The sequence below is a fragment of the Ambystoma mexicanum genome, chromosome 1q, assembly GCF_040938575.1.
Source record: "Ambystoma mexicanum isolate Mex_15411 chromosome 1q, UKY_AmexF1_1, whole genome shotgun sequence".
NCBI classification, from domain to species: Eukaryota; Metazoa; Chordata; class Amphibia; order Caudata; family Ambystomatidae; genus Ambystoma; species Ambystoma mexicanum.
This window is the reverse complement of record NC_090922.1, coordinates 907,452,017-907,474,368: the sequence shown is the minus strand read 5'-3', so window position 1 is coordinate 907,474,368 and position 22,352 is coordinate 907,452,017. Positions and strand designations below refer to the sequence as shown.

The 22,352-nt window shown below is 46.5% G+C and overlaps 1 protein-coding gene across 3 annotated transcripts in view; it reads right to left on the bottom strand.

Annotated features, from left to right (window-relative positions):
• The window catches only part of AGL (amylo-alpha-1,6-glucosidase and 4-alpha-glucanotransferase), a 973,499-nt gene that overhangs the window by 215,934 nt on the left and 735,213 nt on the right, over window positions 1-22,352 (bottom strand). For all 3 annotated transcript variants that reach the window (XM_069641544.1, XM_069641542.1, XM_069641543.1), the window contains exon 25: window positions 18,397-18,499. In XM_069641544.1, the coding sequence (XP_069497645.1) occupies window positions 18,397-18,499 (103 nt within the window). The remainder of the gene's footprint in view (window positions 1-18,396; window positions 18,500-22,352) is intronic.

Below are 22,352 nucleotides of genomic sequence, written 5' to 3'. Positions count from 1 at the left end.
CATGATGAGTCGCATTCACTATGGCTGACCCGCCTGCTGCAGATAATGCCACACATCAGTGGGAGTAGGCACTGTCACCCACTGAGAGACAACGGTCCGCATGGATGACTTGTTACCAGCCTGTTGCTGGTCCCCTGGCCCAGTACACAAGGGCTTCGGAACACTTGGGTGACACGGGAGTGCCCGGACAGAGGACCTCTGTTGGGCTTTGTTGGTACTCCATGTATAGGGGCCTGTTGTTTTTGTTATGTTTTGTTTGCATAGTTTATGTTAAACAGCTTGCAATGCACTATTATGAGGAAGAGGGGGGCACATGGATATGATAGGTTATGTATAACACTCTTAACACCCAGAGGTTTCCAAGCGCAGATCCGGGGATCGAACCTGTGTTGCTCTGTGTCCCCTTGCTTCCAAGGCAAGCACACTGCCCTGAGCTATCCTCCCGAGACACATGGAGGACACGAGTGTGTGTCCCATGCAGTTACATTGTGTGCGCTGGTAGCAGTTGGGTGGGCATGACCTAGGTGATTGATGGAGGGTTTTTTGTGACTAACATGTTTACTCACAGGCTGCAGGGTTGCTGACGCAACAATGTCCAATATAACTCGGTCATGATGCAAATTAAAGCACTGATTTGGAATGTACGGGGCCTAAGATCCTATATACGCAGGAAAAGGGTGAAGTCTTAGTTACGCCAGAGGAAGATATCTATAGCCTTTCTCCTCGAAACTGTTAAGCTGTGCGTCTCTGGAGCGCTGCGTACCTGGGATTTCAGTTGCCGGTCTCACTGGTGACGCCAGACTGGTAGTTTCCAAACCGAATGTAGATATCGCAACGCTAGGAAGCGACCCCGACCCAACCCTAATGGAACAGGGATGGATTGGAATCACCTCCCAACGCCACTGGCTCACCTCCCTGTGGATTACAGTGACGTCGGGACAGTGCAAGCACTGACAGGGAGGTGACTTGGTTGAGCTGGTGCGGTCCGGTAGAAAGCCACAACTGGAGGACGAGAGGTCTTCAGCACGATCCACCAAGGCAGTTGATAATCCGGAGGGCTGGCACCCAGAGCCAAAGTGAAAAGAAGTTCAAGGCAAACGAGGAGGTCAGGAAGAGAGAATGGACCCAGGAACAGGGAGACCCAAAGAGAGGGAGAAGGCCAAGAAGGGAATCCCCCCCCCCACCTCCTAAGAGCCACAGAGCCAAGGGAGCTAATCCCAAAGGAATTGGACCCAGGGAAGGGAGAGGAACTGGCGGGTAGCAGGAGTAAGGCAGCCCGTAGTCGGGACAAGGAAACAGGAACCAAGGAGCAGGGACCTGATGCGAGGCACCAAGCAATGGTAAGTGGGGACAAACCGCGTTAAGACGCGAACAGTAGAGGGCTGGACGCTATTTACAGCCACGCTTCCCAAGCTGGTAACAGGGGTCGAACCGCCACGTCCGGGAATGGATGCGGGGAGAAGGCCAGGTAAGTGTCCTAACACCATACCCCCCTCCGGAAAGGCCGGAAGAACCTGGCTTCCAAGGAAAACGGGCATAGAACTCCCTAACCAAACGAGGGGCGTGAACGCTCCCAACAGATTCCCAAGTGCGATCACTGGCAGGATAGCCCTTCCAGTCAATCAAATACTGCAATTTACCCCTGAAGAGACGGGAATCGCAAATCTCCTGCACCTCAAATTCAGGGAGACCACCCACATCAATAGCAGCGGGCCGGGGGCAGGCACGATGGAAGGGATCAGAAAGATAAGCTTTCAAAAGAGACACATGAAAAACAGGATGGACCCTCCAGGAGTCAGGTAACTTGAGTTCAAAAGCCACCGAAGAAATCCTCCTGACAATCGGAAAGGGACCCAAATACCTGGGGGCTAGTTTCAAGGGTATGTTACGTGCGGGCAAATGTCTGGAGGACAACCACACAAGATCACCCACCCGGAACGGTGGCTCAGGGCTCCGGCGTTTATCAGCCTGTCTCTTCATGGCCTCACGTGCCTTGGCCAGGGTACCAGCCGCTCGACGCTGTAGATCCTGGATCTCGGTAACAAGGTGATCCGCTGAAGGAACATTACTTGGTAGCACTGGAGTGAAAGGCAGCAGTCTGGGATGAAGGCCAAAAGTACAAAAAAAAGGACTTAGTCCAGTTGCAGAATGAACCGCATTGTTGTACGCAACTTCGGCCATGTCGAGATGCGACATCCAATTAGTCTGGGAGGCATTGGCAAAACAACGGAGGTACTGCTCCAACGTTTGGTTCGTCCTTTCTGTCAGTCCGTTGGTCTGGGGATGGTATCCAGAACTGAGAGCCCTCCGGATGCCCAGATGCTGGCACAATCGACCCCAAAAGGAAGAGATGAACTGGGAACCACGGTCGGAGATAATCTTAACAGGCAATCCGTGCAGGCGATATACACCGTGTAAAAAGGCACGCGCCACTAGGGCAGCCGTGGGAAGACCAGGGAAGGGTATGAAGTGGGCCATCTTGGTGAAACAGTCAATGACGACCATGATGCAGGTATGTCCTTCGGAGGGCGGAAGGTCGACAATGAAATCAGTGGCAATTGTATGCCAAGGAAAAGGTGGTGTTTCCACAGGATGTAAAAGACCCACAGCCTTCAGGCGCGGAACCTTGACCTGGGCACAGATGGGACAGCATTCCACATATCGTCTGACTTGCAAGGTCCATTTAGGCCACCAAAAATGCCGGGAAATGAGCTCCTGCGTAGACCGTATACCACGGTGACCCCCAATCTTGGAATCGTGAAAACTCTGTAGGATTGTCTTGCGAAGCTCATCCGTGGGTAGGTACAACTTGTTCTGGAAAAAGAGCAATCCGTCCTTCTCCCTAAGCTGGCGACGTCTTACCAATGTATTCCGAGAAGAGTCCGACGAAGTAGCTTGTACCACCCTCTGCAGGAACGACGGCACGGCCAATAGGAAATGCTTGGGAGCGATTACAGGCAGGTCCCGTCCCTCATGTTGCACATCAGCAGCCAAAGAACGGGAAAGAGCATCCGCCGGTTTTGATGGCCAGTTGTTCCTTTTCGATAATGGGGTAGTTCCGTTCACTAGCTGTGAGTTTTCTGGAATAGTAGGCCACAGGAAACTCCATTCCAACGCTCGGATCCATCTGAAGCAGAACGGCTCCCACAGCAAAATCCGAAGAGTCGGCTTCCACGATGAACGGCTGGTCTTCTTGGGGATGGTGTAAGATAGGCGCGGAGCTAAAGGCCTTCCTTAGTTGCTCAAAAGAGGCGGCAGCATCGTGCCCCCAAACAAAGGATCTCCTACTGCTGGTCAAACAGGTTAAAGGTGCAGACAGCAGTGAGAAAGACGGAATGAATCTCCGATAGAAATTAATGAAACCAAGAAATCGTTGAAGGGAATTCCTGTCGCTGGGAACCTTCCATCCTAGGATAGCACGAACCTTGGCTGGATCCATGTGTATACCCGACGCACTGATCACATACCCAAGAAATTCGATATGGTCCTGATGAAAATGACATTTCTCAAGCTTAGCGTAAAGGTTATTCACATGTAGCCGCCGGAGTACCTCCTTTACTTGGACAATGTGCTCTTCGAGATTTCTTGAAAACACTAATATGTCATCCAAGTAAACCCAGACTGAGGTCCCGATTAAGTCAGAGAATATGTGATCCATTAAACGCTGGAAGACAGCAGGGGCATTACATAGCCCGAAAGGCATAACTCTGTATTCGTAGTGCCCGCTTGGGGTCTTGAAGGCCGTCTTCCACTCGTCCCCGGCCTTTATTCGTACCAAATGGTAGGCTCCACGGAGGTCAAACTTGGAAAACATCCTTGACTCACATAAAGATTCCAGGATGGATCGAATCAAGGGAAGCGGGTATCTGTCCTTTCGTGTAATGTCGTTTAGTTGGCGATAATCAACACATGGGCGCAGGGTGCCCTCCTTTTTCTTTACGAAGAACAGCGGGAATCCTGCCGGGGAATTAGAAGGGGCAATATACCCTTTCTGAAGACATTCATCGAGATACTCCTGCAAGACCTCCCTTTCTTGAGCGGTCAAGGAGTACACCTTGCCGTGTGGAATCACAGCGTCTGGCAACAGGTCGATGGCACAATCGAAAGGTCTATGAGGTGGTAAGGGTATGTCCTTAGGATCAGAGAAAACCTCATGAAAGCCAGCATATACAGAAGGAACAGAAGAAACAGAGAGTAAGCGTGGCACACCAACCCCTTCAGTCTGGGTGGCGACTGATGATTGTGTTGGAGAAGAACCGACATGGCAACAGTCCTGCACACAACGCTCAGAGCTGAAAACCAAGGTCCGAGTCTGCCAGTTGATGTTGGGGTTATGATGTAACAACCACGGCAGCCCTAAAATGATCGAATAAGAGGGAGTCTTGATGATATCCAAAGAGATCTGTTCATGATGTTCTTCAATCCATAATCCTAGTGACTCGGAATGTTGATGACTGGACCCGAAGACAACGGGGTACCGTCAATAACTTCCACCACTGAAGCGCAGTTCTTTTCGATCAAAGTGATACCATTCCTGATGGCAAAATCTGCGTCCATATAATTTCCAGAGGCACCGCAATCCAATAATCCAAGCACCCCTATGGGTTCTCTTCCTGACCAAGAGACCCGGAGCGTTAAGACCATAAGCACGACTGATTGCATGGGTTGCTGAACCAGTACCGTATCGGGAAGGACTGTAGAAGGAGAGGGGCCCATCGTCGCCTTACCCCTGGACGACAGGCCATTCAGTTTTCCGACCTTCGGAGCGGCCTTGATGGGCAAGCACTGAGATAATGACCAGAGGCCCCACAGTACAGGCACAACCGTAGGTCACGCCTACGTTTCTTCTCGGCATCAGATAGGGGGCCTCTAACCGCTCCTAGTTGCATAGGTTCGGGGTTTGGTTCAGACGAGGTAGATGCTTTGGTTGGTACTGGGACGAATCTTGAAACCGTCCTTTCTAAACGGCGCCTCTCACCCCTTCTCTCCGATAACCTGTGATCAATCCGCATCACTTGTTCTTGTAATGCTTGCAGGGTTTCGGGTTCTGGTATATGGAGGAGTTCATCCTTATATTCATCTCTCAACCCCCTACGAAAAAGGGTCTTTTGGGTAATCTCAGGCCATAGTGAATCGGTGGCCAGCTGACGGAAACGGCTGATGTAGGCGATTATATCACTGGATCCTTGCTTCAAGTCCATGAGCTGATTTTGCGCAGCAGCGGCAAGGTTGGGAGACCGGAATACTTCCAGAAAAGCCTTCTCAAAGGCCACAAAGTCTTCCAGGACTGGACTCTCGGCAGCCACCAAAGGAGTGGCCCAGGCCAATGCGTTTCCGGTGAGATTCCCCAAAACATACCCAATCTTAGCCTTATCTTGGTTGAAATGTGTGGGACGGCACAAAAAATGTATCCTACAATGATTGCAGAATTCAGCTACCCGTCTGGGGTCTCTGTCAAACTTTATCGGGGTGGTCTGAGCCATCACAGACTCTGCGGAGGTACCGGGGTGAGTCCCTTGAGCTACCAGCTGACGTAAGGCCACATTTTCCTGATGCAGTACGGTCATCTCGGCGCGTAGGGCCCTGATCTCATTCCTCAATTCTTCGGAGTCTTCCATTACAGAACCAGAGCTGGTTGTTAGGCGTCTTAATCTGTTAAGCTGTGCGTCTCTGGAGCGCTGCGTACCTGGGATTTCAGTTGCCGGTCTCACTGGTGACGCCAGACTGGTAGTTTCCAAACCGAATGTAGATATCGCAACGCTAGGAAGCGACCCCGACCCAACCCTAATGGAACAGGGATGGATTGGAATCACCTCCCAACGCCACTGGCTCACCTCCCTGTGGATTACAGTGACGTCGGGACAGTGCAAGCACTGACAGGGAGGTGACTTGGTTGAGCTGGTGCGGACCGGTAGAAAGCCACAACTGGAGGACGAGAGGTCTTCAGCACGATCCACCAAGGCAGTTGATAATCCGGAGGGCTGGCACCCAGAGCCAAAGTGACAAGAAGTTCAAGGCAAACGAGGAGGTCAGGAAGAGAGAATGGACCCAGGAACAGGGAGACCCAAAGAGAGGGAGAAGGCCAAGAAGGGAATCCTCCCCCCCCACCTCCTAAGAGCCACGGAGCCAAGGGAGCTAATCCCAAAGGAATTGGACCCAGGGAAGGGAGAGGAACTGGCGGGTAGCAGGAGTAAGGCAGCCCGTAGTCGGGACAAGGAAACAGGAACCAAGGAGCAGGGACCTGATGCGAGGCACCAAGCAACGGTAAGTGGGGACAAACCGCGTTAAGACGCGAACAGTAGAGGGCTGGACGCTGTTTACAGCCACGCTTCCCAAGCTGGTAACAGGGGTAGAACCGCCACGTCCGGGAACGGATGCGGGGAGAAGGCCAGGTAAGTGTCCTAACAGAAACTCATTTATTGGCGGAAGACCAGGAAGCCGTCATAAACGGCAGGGGGGTGGGGGGGCTGGCTATGGCGCGACATTCTCTAAATTTGCCAGGGGAGTATTTGCATGGTCAGATGGCAGCCTGCCATTTCAGTTACTAGAACTGGATAGAGACAAGGAGGGTCGATCTTTGATCTTGAGGGTCTACCTGGACCATAGGGAGATATGCATTGTAAACTCTTACGTCCCCAATCATATGATACCTACCCATATTCAAGCATTGTTCAGCCACATTCTTTCGAGGCGGGACGTTTTATTCATATGGGGGGTAACTTAAACTGTGTGCGAGACATAACGCTGGATAGAAAACACTAACGCTTTTTTTTTTTTTATTTTATTAAAAGTTGTATTTAAAGTTTGATTAACAAACATTTACAACATCGTCAAATTCAGTTATTAAAATCATTACATAGAAAATTAATTTACATTCACAATATATTAGTTTGAATTCATCATTACATATCATGTTAAATGTTATGGATTAACTTTAGTGATTAAGCTAAATTCATACTATTTCCGTGCGATTAAGCTACCAATAGATAAGATTTTGTGCTTTTTTCATGCATTTAAACTATTGCCAAGTTATACATTAGGATTTATTTCATATTTTCTTTCGCATCTAATTCAAGTTCCAATTTTTCAAGAAATGCGCATAGTAAAACAATTGTTTTCATTGAGTATCCCCACATGAATTTTTTCCAACACCATTCCCTTGCTTCCTGAGTCATACCCAGCACCTGTGGACCGATTAAAGTATATCGCAGGGTTTCAAAATGCTCACAGTATAATATAAGGTGTTTCAGATTTTCTATCCAGTATTTGCCCTCGCAAAATCTACACCATGGTTCAAGTCCAACATTAGAGTTTTTTTCCCATTTAATGGTTTTCTCATAGGTGTGAAACAGATTAAGTTTGAATCTCAGATAGAAATGCCTCTGTTTATTCGCCGGGAATTTAATCAAATAGGATTTGCGAGGCAGTCTTGATGTTACAAATTTTGCAGCTTCAGAGTATAATTTTTTATCTTGGATATCTTCTATTGTTAGTAGCCAATCTTGCTCATATAAGCGTTTCTTTACATGTCCCATACGATATTCTAAATCCATTGGTTTCAAACCGCATTTGTCTAATTTTTTTATCATGCATTCCGAGAACTTCAACAACGATTTAGGTACTCGATTCTCAATCATGATTGAAAGTTCGCCATACAATGACTGTTTCTGCGGAAAGATCATCTTTCCATAATTCGTTAGCTGTCGCCAATGGAACCTGGTTGATAGGGCAGATATTCCTAGCTCTTGTCGTACAATACAATTTGGGAGTGATTTTGGCAGTCTCAAAGTTGCTTTCCACAATTGTCCTTGAATTTGATCTAATATTGAATCAATGTTACAAAGACATAGATCTAGTCCATAAAGTAGAATTGCTTCCACTTTCAGCATATAAAATTGAAAGAGTGGTTCCATTGAAAATTTACAATGCTTTAAAAATACCATCCGCATTTGAGTCGCTAGAACATTTTTTTTTGCATTTAAGTTAGTGAACCACGATTTTCTAAAAGGTGAGTCAATAACATCATACCCCAGGTATCTCATATTTAATGCGATGGGCATCTGAATAGAATTTATTGACCATCGCATTTTGGGATATTTTTTTTTAGGTTTTTTAGTATAAAGATACTTGACTTTTCGACATTACATGTAAGATTGTTTTTAAAAAGATAAGCTTCAAATATTTCAAGTTTCCTTTGTAGGCCATAAGGGGTTCGATCAAAAATTAAGACATCATCTGCGAATGCAATCCATTGGATACGTAAGTGTGCCAGTCTTGCTGGATAGCTCAATTCCGAGTTCCATATTGTCTCAATGTCGGAGATGTATAAATTAAACAGAGTAGCTGCCAAATTACACCCCTGCTTAACCCCCACTTCTGTCGTAATCGGGATTGTTGTAGAACCAGAACTATTAATACGGACTAGATATGAGGTGTTCTCATGCAATTTGGCTAACATTACAATTAACTGAGGCGGAAATCCCATTTCATCCATCTTTGTCCAGAGAAGAGCCCTAATTACACAGTCAAAAGCTGCTGTTAAATCCACGGATGCCATGTATAATGGACCCGTATTCATTGAATTCGTCTGTGCAATTAGGTGCGCTAAAACAGTTGCATTTAATGCTGTTCCCATTCCGGCGCGAAACCCAATTTGAAACATCGATAAAATGTTCCGTTGTTTAATAACCGCCTTCAGTTGTTGCAACAACAAGATTGCTAAGGTCTTGGCACTTGCGTCCATCAGAGCAATCGGGCGATAGTTACTTGGCTTTGTTTTATCACCTTTCTTGTAAATTGGGACTATAATCGATTGTAGCCAGGATGGAGGAATAATAGAAGAGTGAATAATCTCATCAAATTGCATTTTTAGTATCGGGGCCCATAGCTGGATATTTTCTTTCAAGGCACAAGGTGGAATGCAATCCGGACCAGGCGCTCTTGATTTATTCAATTTTCCAAGTGCCCATGTAATATCCTCAATTGACCAACCCTCAAGTTCATTCAGCATCTTGTTGGTGAACTTGTCAGAAAGTGCTTTAAATCGTTCCGGTAGAGCAAATTTCTTTTGATAATATTGTATCCATATTTCGGCACTTATAGTAGAGCTTTGATTCACCGTTTGATGTAAGTCATTACTCCTTAGGAGTGCCCATATGGAACGCCGGTCATTTTTGCATAATGCGGCAATCATTGTTTGGTTCATTGAATTATGAAGATAAATCCTGTAATTTTTTACACGATTGGAATATTTATTAAGAGCTTTTCGTTTTTGTATGTGATATTCACCGTTTGCCAGGCACATTCTATTTAGTTGCAAGATTTCATATTTCTTTTGTTTCCAATTCTGGTAGCCATTAAATCGACTACCCGCGGCTTTGTTGTTGCTTTTGTTTTTTGAAATACCACATATATAAGCGCTATTATCATAATTAGTGAAATTTGTGTGATCGTTAAAACAATTGTTTGCAGAGGGTGATTATTTCTAGCACTATCTATTAACAACTTAATGATTCCATTTAAATGTTTGCAAGTTCTAGTATTCCATCGTAGGGAAACACCTGGACGATCTTCCATTATAAATATGCTCAATGGATCTAGTTGCAATTTTGGAATCATTAGTTGAAAAGCCACATATAGAATACAATGATCACTCAATTCATTAGTTGCGAGCTCTACTCCCTTGCAATCAGATGCTAGTTCCCCAGATACCGCAAAGTAATCAATACATGAGACCCTATTGTTTCGGGACCATGTGGTCGCCTTTCCTTTTGTATTAAAGGGCAAGAAGTCTATATTCCAGCGTTTAAAGAATTGGCTTAAGCATATTCCCCGTCTCCTTGAGGTCAGGGGTTGGCTTTGTACATTCAATTGAATTTCATTTGGGGGAGTTTCCATGCAGTTTGAGTTGAAATCTCCTCCTATGATTATTTTTACATTAGACCACTTACACAAGACTTCGTCAAACAGGATATCGAGGTCGTTCAGTAATGAGTCTATTGCGGTACCTAATGGGTTCACTAACGCTTTAAAGCAGTGCTGCTTGAGTTAGACTTCGCAGATGTCTGGAGGAAATTGCAACCAAGCGCCAGAGAATAATCCTTTTACTTGTGCACCCACAAACTACACACCAGGATAGATTATTTCTTTGTAGGAGCAGGACAATTGGCCAAATTAATCAGCGCAGAGTATATGAGCCACACAATGTCTGACCATTCCCCGCCTGGTGGCTTCCTGGGAGTATGGAAGCCCTTGAACCCCTATCCTGTTGTGGCACCTCCCCACAGACACCTTGAAGGACCTCCTTTTTAAGTAGAAACTACGGGAAACTCTGGTTAACTTCTTGAATGAAAACATTGGAAGTGTAGATAGCTAGGGTGTGCTCTGTGAAAACATGAAAGTGGGAGTTAGAGGGGAGGTTATTGCTAGTGCGCAGGCATTCGTAGGAAAGTAAGAGAAGAATTAGAAGTGATGGAGAACAAAATGAGCATTCTGGAGGAATTAACTCCTGGTCTGCAATCGGCTGAAAGAGAACTAGTTGAGACTCGCTTTAGATGCCTGCAGGCATGGGAGAGGCTATGCAAATTTGACTATGCCAGGCGAATAGCCGGGACACCCACTGAGGGAGACAAATCAAGCAGACTGCTAGCTTGGCTATGTAAACTCAAGCATCCCAGAATCCAGACTACGATGCTATATGAGTGCGGAGCCCCATGGCAATTAACAATATTTTCACCGTTCTTTTACACACAATTATATAAACATGACATTCAAATACCCCCTGATAACATACCCGAGGCACTCTCGTCGATCCCACTTCCGAAGCTTACTGTGAGCTAGAGTGACTCCCTAGACCAACCCATTACTACGGAAGAACTGGGAGAGGCAATCCCTTCCCTCTCCACTGGCAAAACACCGGAGAGCGACAATCTCCTGGGAGAATTTCCACCTTGTCCCTGACATTATTAAAGGTACTCGAAGAGGCATATGACAAGGGTATAATACCGGCTAGCATGTGGGAAACACTGGTGATACCTATTCCCAAACCTGGCAAGCCCGCTGAGAGGTGAGACTCCTACCACCCCCTGGCCATGCTAAACTACAACGTGAAAATACTCACAGCTGTATTGGCTGCACGCATCCAGAAATCTATCTCATCCCTGAAACACGCCGACCAAACTGGGTTTGTGCCTGTTCACAACACCGCCCTGAACCATCATCGACTAAACTAACCCTAATAAAGAACATTATGTGGTGGCATCCTTAGATGTTGTCAAAGCATTTGACTCAGTATATTGGGAGTGGATGACTGCCACATTGCAGGGTTTTGGGTTCTGGAAGAACTTCATCCACTGGGTAACACTTCTATACACCTCCCCAACAGCCAGAGTGAAGCCGGGCAAGCAGATATTAAGAACATGAAACATACAGAGAGGAACGTGACAGGGATGCCCATGCTCGCCCATGCTCCATATACTGGAATTAGAGCCTTTGGCTATATACCTGCGGCAGGAGTATATGGGGGTGGGCATCAGAATTGGTGGATTCACACACCTCATATCACTATATGCAGACATCGGTCTGCTTTACTTGTGCAAGCCACAACATAATTTACCTATTATACTGGATGTGCTGGACATTATTTTATTTAATTTTATTTATTTGTTTATTCTGCTCCGGAGCCCGCAGGCATCAGGGTGCAAACATAGAGACATAAACATGGGACTAACGTTAGACGGGACAGTAACATGACATGCAGTGGAACTGCCTAACAAATCCTATCCTGTCTCAACTGTTGCTCTACTTGAAAAGGTGTGTTTTCTGGGTTTTTTCGGAAGATTGTGTGTTTAATCTCCAGTCTTAATTGCACTGGTAGGCTGTTCCATTTGCTTGCTGATATCACTGGACAGGCTTTACCCATGCCGTTGGATCCCCTGTGGGCACTGACCGTGACCTTACCCAAAGCTTCAGATCTTAAAGCTCTCCTAGGAATGTATTGTGTGATTTTTTCCCTTAGAATATGCTGAGGCTCTCATGGTTGTCAGATGAACTCACGTCTGGATCCAAGCTACTCCAATCAGTGGTGAAACCTGCCTGGTTTAAGGAGATTCTATGGCTCCAGAGCTGTTGCATCAGTACGCAACCCTCGATTATTAGACTGGGCAGGCATATTTGGTCTAGAGCTTTCAAATTACTCCGCTTACGACACCTTTATTCACCCAATGTACCGATTGTAGCTGATGTACATCCACATGGGGCGATATGTACAAGAATGAAACATTTAGGAATTTTGTACAGCCTGATACAGTGGGAGGGTCTCTCCAAGGGCCTATTTCTGAGACACATGAGAGTGGCAAGGGTGGCTAGTAATAAATGGGGGGGGGCATAGCTCAGGGGCAACATGCTCACCTTGGAAGCAAGGTGACAGGGAGCAACACAGGTTCGATCCCTGGGTCCATGCTTAGAAACCTCTGGGTATTAAGCATGTTATAAATAACCTATCACATCATATCAACGGCCTGCCGAACTGCAGGAAAACCATTTCCTGGCTCTGATATATACTTTGGAGGACGGTTGGAGACCTGTGTCCAGATTGTATGAATGTTTGCTAGATGGCACCAGCGTCAGAAACACTAGGCTGAAAGCGCGCTCGGAGACGGATGTTGGTTCAGAGATCACTGACAAACAATGGGAGATAGCACTAGGTTTTACTAAGAATGTATCCCGGAATGCAAGATTTAGGCTACTTCAGGTCAATGTGGCCCACCGTACATACATGACCCCTAGTAGTGTGGCTAGATTTAGCACTGGCGTACCACCAACCTGCCCCTGGTGCAACCAGGAAGGCGCTGATCTAATACATATGCTATGTAATTGCACAATGGCGCAAGGTTTCTGGACTCAAATTAGACAAGCCTGTACTAAAGCTGGTATTGATAGATATCACTGGAACCCGCTTCAATATCTGCTGTGCATATATTCCAGACTAGGCAAATACAAATGTTACCACATTTACAGACCTTGCATGCATAATAGTTAAACAACGTTTGGCCATGTCATGGAAACTTAAACAGGGCCCACAATATTTCACATGGTGTAAGGAGTTTGAAATTTGGTGTGAGGCTGAAACAGCAGCATGGCTTGGAGCAATGCAGGCACAGGATGGCGGTGCTTCCATCCACTACGGCACTAGGGCATGGAAATACGGATGGAGGCGGCTGTTTTCTCCTTGTCCTCTGCATTAGGTCAGATCAGTCATGGAGAGGAAAACGACAGCTCCCAATCGGTCTATCCTTGGCATAGGATAAGTGTTGAATTGGGATAATGTGTTCACCTTTCTGAAGTCAATACAGAACCTCCACGATTGATCTAGCTTGGCAACAAGTACTATCAGAGAGGAGAAGGACTCTGGGATGGATCAATAATATCAGAGTTCAACATCTTTTCCACTTCCTCTATGACAATTCCTTTTCTTTCTTCAGGGATCCGGTATGGTTTTAAATGGACCACCTTCCCTAGGGGTGTACGGATGTAGTGAGAGACTCCTTTTACTCTTCCTGGCTCACTTGTAAAGACATTTGGAAACTGTTCCAGTAAGTCTAGTAGATCTTGTTTCTGAGTTTGTGATAGGTGGGAAGGAATCAAGATATTTTTTTCTGGTTCTTCTGTTAAGAGGCTAGTTAACACCACTGCTGTGGCTTCTATGGGATCCTCTCTCCACTCCTTACGGAGGTTTATTTGATAAATATGGGTTTTAATTCACTTATCTGGTTGGGAGCCTCGATGTTTGTATGGCTCTGTTGTTCAATCACCTCAGGGACCGTGTCATTTGGACATCTTGTTCTCAGATGTTTGCAGGAGAACAAGAACCCTCTAACAAAGAGAAAAAAGATCTAAGTAAAGTCTACTTGTCACAAGAGATCTTTTGATTTTCTTGTGCTTTAATCATGGGGGCCTGAACTATTGCTCTCACAGTAGCACAGGACTGTTTGTGAGAGTGGCAAGTGGGCTTCCTCCCTTTCCTCCTAGGTCTTCCTTAACATGTCAATGACATCCTGTGGCTCCCTACCATACAGTAACTCAAATGCTGAAAACCCTGTTGAGGATTTTTGTGTTTATCTGACCGCAAAAAGAGCCCAGGGTATAAAACAACGTGATTGTTAGTAGGATACCTGGAGCACTCCCCTCCCATGGGTTCCTTATGTGATTCACTTTACACACTTGCCAACTTGACTGTTTGCTAAACTCTCCTTCCTGTGCTTTCTCGTGTGCTTCACTTAACACACTTGCAAACTTGACTTTGCCCGGTATACTCTCCTGCCAGGGCTTTTTCATGTGCATCACTTGTTCACTGGACACATGTGCACACTTTTATATATCTTGCATTCTTTCTGTTATTTATTGAAATATTGAGTTTAACATTCCTTTTTATGCGCTTCATTTACTTTCATTTGTCCTTGGTAAGTTTGCCGAAGCGTTTCAGTGCCCCTGTTTCGATGGGAACAGCAAGTTTACATACAGTTCTGTTGTTTACTCCGGCACAGCTCAGACCATTTATCTTTGAGCCCACATATATATCATACCATAGCAGACTCCCAGTAGGAGCTGCCAGAGTCATTCCCCAGACTCAGAGGGAGGCGCAGTCTGGATCTGGACAAGATTTTCACTGCCTAGGCTACTTCTGGACTGTAGCGGGATCGACGCCTCAAGATAGTCCATGGCTGCTCCTGAGTTTTCAAAGAAATGTGCTCTGCTGCTGTGTTGTATGCAGAGCCTTGACTCAAATGAAATTGCGTAAGTGATTTGTTACACCTAGAGCATACGCTTGGCAGGATCATACGATCTTCTGGCTGCTTGGACGTTAGCCGAAAAATCCAAATATATGAAGATTTTACTCGACTCAAACTGTAATGACCCATGTTCCTTTGACAGTTTTAATACTTGATCCCTGCCTCTGTAGTTTAATAACCTTGCAATGATTGTACGAGGTGGCGCTTCATGCTTTTGGGAAGGGACCAGAGCACAGTGAGCTCTTTCCACCAAAAACTCTGCAGAGAATTGTGCATCTCCAACCAGGGCTTTCAAAACATCCTCGACAAACAGTTCCATAGTACCCGTAGCAGCCTTCTTGGCTACCCCCACAATACGTATATTGTTCTGGCGCAACCGCGACTTCAGGTCCTTGTATTTCACCCGCACAGCTGTCAGTTCCTTCTTAACCACAGCTTTCGCTTGTTCGTGACGCTCCACTCCGTCGTCTAGGTTACTGATTCATGCTTCAGTCATGGTTATACACCCGATTTCCTTATCCAGCTTTGCCCATGAGCAGAATATAACTAGCCACAATATTATCTAACTTGGAATTGACGTAGGCAAAAACCGTTTTGCATTGCGGCCATGACAGACTCCATATGTGTAGGGGCCTCTGCGCTGCCCCCTGGAGTGTCATTCATGGTGGCCTCAGCAACTGCTTACTTAGCCGTAATGGCTTAAGGGAAAGTTAGTGTCGTTATGCCTTACGCAGTCCAAATGACCCGCTATACAGCTTTAAAATGCAATTGCAGAACCCTATGGCTGCCTATGCTGAAGTTCAAGATTCTGGCGTGGTGTCCTATGCCTTCCAGTAATAGATGTCAACTACACCCTAGTAGAGATCCTGGGACCACCACTGGTACTCCCTGGGCTATGTCTCGAGCCTTTGCTCCGATGTCAGCTCCCATGCCACACAGGCTAAGCCCCTTTCCCTCAGTCACTGCCTCTGCGCCGAGATTTGCTGCCACTACTGCATGGCATTAGCTAAGCTACTCTGTGCTATCGTGCCCAGCAGGTGCTTCACTGCCTGCCGTTACACACTGCAGTGGCCACATGTCACTCAAATGTAGGGCTAGGCAATGTTGCAGATCACTGCGTACCACACAGCAGTAGTATTTAGCCGCACCAACAAGGTGCCATCACGAGCCAGCCCCGCTGTCATCCGCCGCACTGCTAATCCCTGGAGTCGGCTCTCTGGTATCGATAGCAGCAGGATATTCAGTGCCACCCGCGGGAACTGTACGTCGATGGGAGCCGCTACACACAGCCCAGAGTGCTGCTCAATTACTGGGTCTCACCGGTGGCCGCCAAGCCACGTTCAAGGAGTGGGATCACTTCAACCTCAGCAGCATAAAGGACCCATCAGCTACAGCAGTCTGGTAGGGCTTGGCAGCGGACTGCAGACGTCCTCACCACTTGACCTCCAGCCAGCCGCTGTCACGCGGCAGGCCGCACCAAGCCCCAGTGTTGCAGAGTCCGCTCCCCAGGGTGTATGGAGCCACTCCATAGGCTCTTTCATGTGTGCACACCACAGCACACCTCACCGAGCCACGACATCCGCTCCCAGCTCTGACAGCCACAGGCTCCAGCCACTTCTGTACGATGTTCACCACTTGCCACCACCAAGGGATCTATTCCGCCAGGATCCAAAAGGATTTATTTGGGAAAAGGATTTCACCGGGACAGGAGCTCCTAAACTAGGCAGCTGTTTTCGTTGCTGCTCAGCAGCACCCCCCCACCCCACATTGATCTTTTCTAACCAACAAATATGATTCATGCTCATTTCAAAAAGGGGGTAAATTAGGTAAAGGACCAAAGGCAACTTTGCACTTGCATTGTTTTTTGAATATTTTCTTAGTGTTTTTATTCATCAATCGGGGAAAGTACAATTCATATAAACATTTATGTTATGCCTTTTGGCAGGTTTTGACCCGTATTTGTGACATCAGACAGCATTCGACGGCACTTCACTGAAGACAGGCTACTGAAGAATACCAGACCGACATAGGCTTTAAAGACTCGAAGTCTGCTTAACAAAACAGACGGAAATTGAATATTACTGAATAGAGTAACCTACTGGCACTCACAAATAATTTTGGCTGCACCCCCAGCAACCTCCAGCATCAAACGCAACGACTTGTAGTTATCCCAAAAACCTTCAGACCAGCGCTTACCTTGAGACCATTTTGCACTAATATTGAACATCACAAGTGGTCCCCCTACCTAGGGACAATCTCAACAGTGGACCGCATAAGCTACACTCCCCTGCACTCTGAAAAACCAACCTCTGGGCTCACTGCTCGGGTTATATGAACACACTATATTGTACTATCTTGACCTTCAATCACTGTCACAGCCTTGACTAAGACCCTTTTGGCCGAGACACGTGTTGGCTGTTATTTTCCTGTAATGTTGTGAATCTGTTGCAGAAATTGTAAATACAACCTGTTACCAATACAGGTTAAAACCTGCCAAAAGACTTAACATAATTGCTAATATGAATTGTACTATCACTGAGTGCCAAATAAACACACTACAAAATTGAAAAGCAACGCAAGCGCAAAGTTGCCTTTGGTCCTTCTTTACCTCATTTAGCCCCTTTGGGGCACTTTGGGTGTAGCCCCAGACCAAGGCACATGCAGCAAGCATAGCAAACACAATAAAAGCAGATCTAACTCAAGCCCAGCACAGGTGATAAACTAGTTCATCAACCGCCCCTCTTGCCCCATTCATTTCAAAAGGGCCATTCCACTTTCACTGAGTAGGATCTTCAGCAGAATTGCAAACCACTGCCATCCCAAATACCTTTTAAATTCCTTTCACAGTTATAACAAAACCTCTTTCAGGAACCTTTAAGATCCACGTGGCTGTTGGGATCCTGATGACAAGGGTTGAATACAGCCATTTGAAACACAAGGGTAATCCCGATAATGGGAACACAAAATTTTCATAGAATAGGGATCTAAAAAAAACTGCTCTGTGTGCTCCTTAGATGCCTGATGTGTGGTGAACTAGGCCCATTGTCTTCTTCAGTCCTGTATTTGCAGCACTGTGTGATAAATATTTGTACATACACTGTGGGATGCATGAAGATTTTGAAGTGGGAGTATTTTACTCACTGTTTTTTTTTTAAAGAGTAAAATGATTTTCGAGGGAGTCAAAAAGTAATTATTTTTCCAAATAGTTGTAGTTTTATACACGGAAACATTATATTTTAACTCTAAAACAGAAACCATTTTGTAATCTATACTCCTTTGCAATTAGAAATGTATCCACACAAAAAGATACATTTATACCATATAGGTTCTCTTCACATCAGACGGTAATAATATTAGATGCACTGGCCTGCAGGTATTCCTGGTGCGTGGAGCTGTGTCGGTGAAAGCAGGGGGGAGTGCTCCTATGTGTGAGTTGTTTCATATTGTTTGTTGAGAGTACTTATACCCCTGTTTTTATTTTGTTTGGATCATTTACATGTTTTTAGGTAGTAACAGGAGCTGGTATGGCTCTTATCTCTATGGCTGTATACACCATTTACAAGTGCTATTGCTCTCTTATTACTGCATTTAATCATACTGTACATACCTGGCCTCTACATCACGTCCTGTTATTAGCATCAAGCCTCTCAGTGCTATAAAGGTATCCCTTCCCCAGCAGCGGAAAATGCCTGATGAGAAATGAGGCAGTCCTAAAATGATAAGGAGAAAAAAAGTTATTTAATTACATGAAATTAAACATAGCTGCACAGTTAACAGAGATTAAAGAAGACACGAGAAAAACTGAAATACGATATGCAACCTTCGATGATCTTAGTTTAAATAAGAAATTAAAACTTTAAGAAGCCAATATATAGCAAATGGAAAATCTCTGAAATCTACCCCATATATTTAATATACATAATATCATGGATCCTTAATCTTCTTCACTCAATTTTTCAATACGCTAATGGACGAAAGGAAATTTGCCTATGAAAATACTTTATAAATCAATAAGTGAAATATCTAGCATTATGTAAATCATCTGTAAAGGTATCTGGCGGATCCAGATATGACCAAGTCATATATTATTTTGCGAAGAGCAGACAGTCTTAGTACAGGTGTGACAGGGTCAGGGCTGTGACCCTGTCAAAGGTGGGGGGGTCCCTTTCAATGTGGGCCATGTGCCCTATCAGGGCAACGCCAGAGGCTACCCTACCCCAGACATGGGGAGGAGGGGAGGCCCACTGTCAATGGTTCCTTGATTTTCATGCTAGCATGCATGTATACTGGTACTCTTACACTGACACAATGACAATCAGCCTCTCATTCTGGAGGTTCATGAGAGATTAAAATCACTAGCATGCACCAGGTTTATCAGACCTCAAGGATAGATAATGGTTACTGGGAGGCAGCATCCAAAAAACTAAAAGAAGCACAATGTACCTGTGCCCAACAGGCAGGAAAGACCCTGCAACAGGAGAATGTTTTAAGTTACTTACCTGTAATTATTGTTCTCCAGCATGGGTCTGGCATGGATTCACATTCTCGTGCACATTCCCCGTCGTTAGTCAGGGAATCCTCGGTAAAAGAAAAAACAGTTACACTTTCACTTCAAAACTGTATTTCTCCTCTAAACCAATCACTGTTTACTGCCCTCATCCGATCCAATGACATTCCTCTCCCTAAGCTCCACATCTTCTGATTTGGTAAGCATGTAAAATGGCAGTATGAAACAAGAAGAGCCACAGATGGGAAGAAGATGGGGTTTTTGCATGTGATTCCATGCCAGACCCATGCTGGAGAATAATAGTTACAGGTAAGTAACCTAAACCTTCTCCATTATGGGATCTGGCAAGGATTCACATGCTTATGAATAACAATTACACAGCAGTACATATACACAACCACTGGAGTTGGCAAGGCTCAACAGAAGCAATAACACACTCACCTCAGGAACAGACAACTCAAGTGAAAGGTTGCGTAGCACCGCTTGGCCGACTCTGAACTCCTCCCTGGAATCCCTGACAATGCAGTAGAACCCTGTGAAAGGGTGCATGGACCTCCATGTAGCAGCCCTGCAGATGTCAAGCAAGAGTGCACCAGAGAGAAACGTGGCCATCACTGCAATGGCTCTGGTGGAGCGGGCTCTCGGTCGGCCTGGCAGTGGCCTGCTCGCCATTTGATGACAGTGCATGATGCATCCGGAGAGCCAACTGGAGATGGAAGCCTTCACTAAGGTGTTTCTGTGATTTACAGGTCCAAAGTTGACGAACAACTGAGAAGTCTTCCGAAAATTCTTTGTATGTGCCACGCAGAAATTGAAGACACAAGTCAGGTCCAGCGAATGCAAGGCCCTCTGCGCTGGAGACGATGGATTTGGGAAGAAGAGAGATAACACCAAAGATTAGTTGAGGTGGAATTCTGACGGTACCTTTGGCATAAAGGTGGGGTGTGTACGCAGTACCACCTTTGAATCATAGAATGACAAGTAAGGCTGCTTGCACGACAGAGCCTGGATCTCCCCGACCCCCTTGGCCGAGGTGATAGCCACGAGGAAAGCCATCTTCCACTAGAGGAACTTGAGCGGCAACCTGATGCATAGGTTCAAAAGGAGCTCCCATGAGATTAGTCAGTACTACATTGAGTTCCCAAGCTGGGGCTGGAGCCTTCACTGGCTGAAAAGTCCTGAAGAGCCCCTTGAGGAACTCTTCGACAAGGCTGTGTGACCACAGGGAGGGTCTACCCGGAGACATAGTGTACCGGGATACGGCAGCAAGGTGCACCTTGATAGAGGCGTGAGCCAATCCCGCCTCGGCCAAGGAGATCAAAAAGGGTACAAGCTGAAGGGCCATGACCCGCAGGGGGGTGATTTGAGTCCGGCACCACACGGAGAAACGCTTCCATTTATGGCTGTAGCATGTCAACATTGGCGAGGCTCTGGCCAGGATATCCTTACATTCCGTTGGTAAAGCATAACCTACAAACTCTAGGGCTGCAGGTGCCATGTCCTCAGGTTCAGCGACCCAGTCGTGGTGCATAATCGTCCCCCCTCTCTGGTGAGAAGGTCCGGGAACAGCGGTAGCCTGAAGGGGCCACTGACAGACAGAGCAGGACCGGATACTATATCTGCCTCTGCCTCATTGGGGCGACGGGTATTATCTTGCAGTGGCATTGTCTGAGTGTGTTGATCACATGTAGCATGAATGAAAGTGGAGGCAAAGCGTGCAGGAAACGTCCCTCCCACAGGAACGAGAAAGCGACCCTCATGCTCCTCAGCTGTGGGATCCGGCTGGTGAACTTCTGGCACTTGGCATTCGTCGCTGGTCCTGGCAAAACTCCCATTCGTGGCCTGTACGTAACTCACTGCTGAGCGAGTCTGCAATGGTGTTCTGGATGTCCACCAGGTGAAAAGGGACGAGGAACATGCCCTGCCGAATTGGGCTTTGCTGGAGTGTGCCAGAGAGTGGGTCCCCACTTGCTTCCGGATGTAGAACATGGTACGGTTCTCGATGTGTGCTCGCTTGCCAGAGTGCGTGAGCGGGATCACACCAGCCAGTCGTCCAAATAAGGGTATACGTGGATGCCTTGTCGATGAAGCTGTACCACCACCGGGACCATGCACTTCGTGAAGACCCTCGGGCTGCCTTCAGGCCGAAGGGCAGAGCCCGTCACAACCCTCGCCCAAAACCCCCTCTGGCAAACCCATTGGCCAGGCAGGTGGAGTCAGGACTCAGGCCTCTAGAGCCTGGCATCCTCTTCAAAAGCCCTCATGGAGCCAGTCCTGGCGCCTATGGCGCCAGGCTCATACACCATGAAAAACAATGTGCTTGGGAACTACTTTATTGTATGGTCAGCCAACATGGAGGCATCCTCATAGCTTGGTTCCTTAGAACCAAGCTATGCGGTCTAGTGTTTTGGGTGTGGTAGCCTAGGGACTGCTTTACCTGGACTATTTTGTTGGGGCTATTTAAACCACACCCAAGCAAAACAACACGCTTCGCGTTACTTTGCAGCTTGCAACGTGAAGCTCACCGTGTCCAGCTATTCCCTCGAACCTCGGAGAAGCAGAACCTGCAAGGAGACAAAAGGAACATCATTAGCAACAGCATCTTACCTGCAGTCTTCATCTTTAAACACTCGCAGCTACTGAGAACAGCTTCCTCGAATCTGCACGCCTCCCGGACAGAACGACCTGAAAGAGGAAGATAGAGGCAACATTAAAGGAAGCAGTAGAGACATTTACAAATTACGAACTGCTCAAAAGGCTTACCTGGCTGGTCGCCTCTCGGCTGGCACCACTCCGGACATTCCACTCGCGCTGAAGAACACCGTGACCTACAAGGAAGGAAATCACAGGTTAGCAAAGGCAAGACTTTGCAGTGCTGCGCATAGCGCTTACCGCATCATAGCGCTCTTAATGCGCCATCATTTATCAGTGGGGATCAACCAAGCCAGTTCGCCGCGCTGAAGCTCCGCATACCTAAGGGAGAAAAAAGAGACATTTTAAACAAAGAAAGGCATGCAGGATAGCAACAAAACTAAAGAACAGCAATAAGACCTACC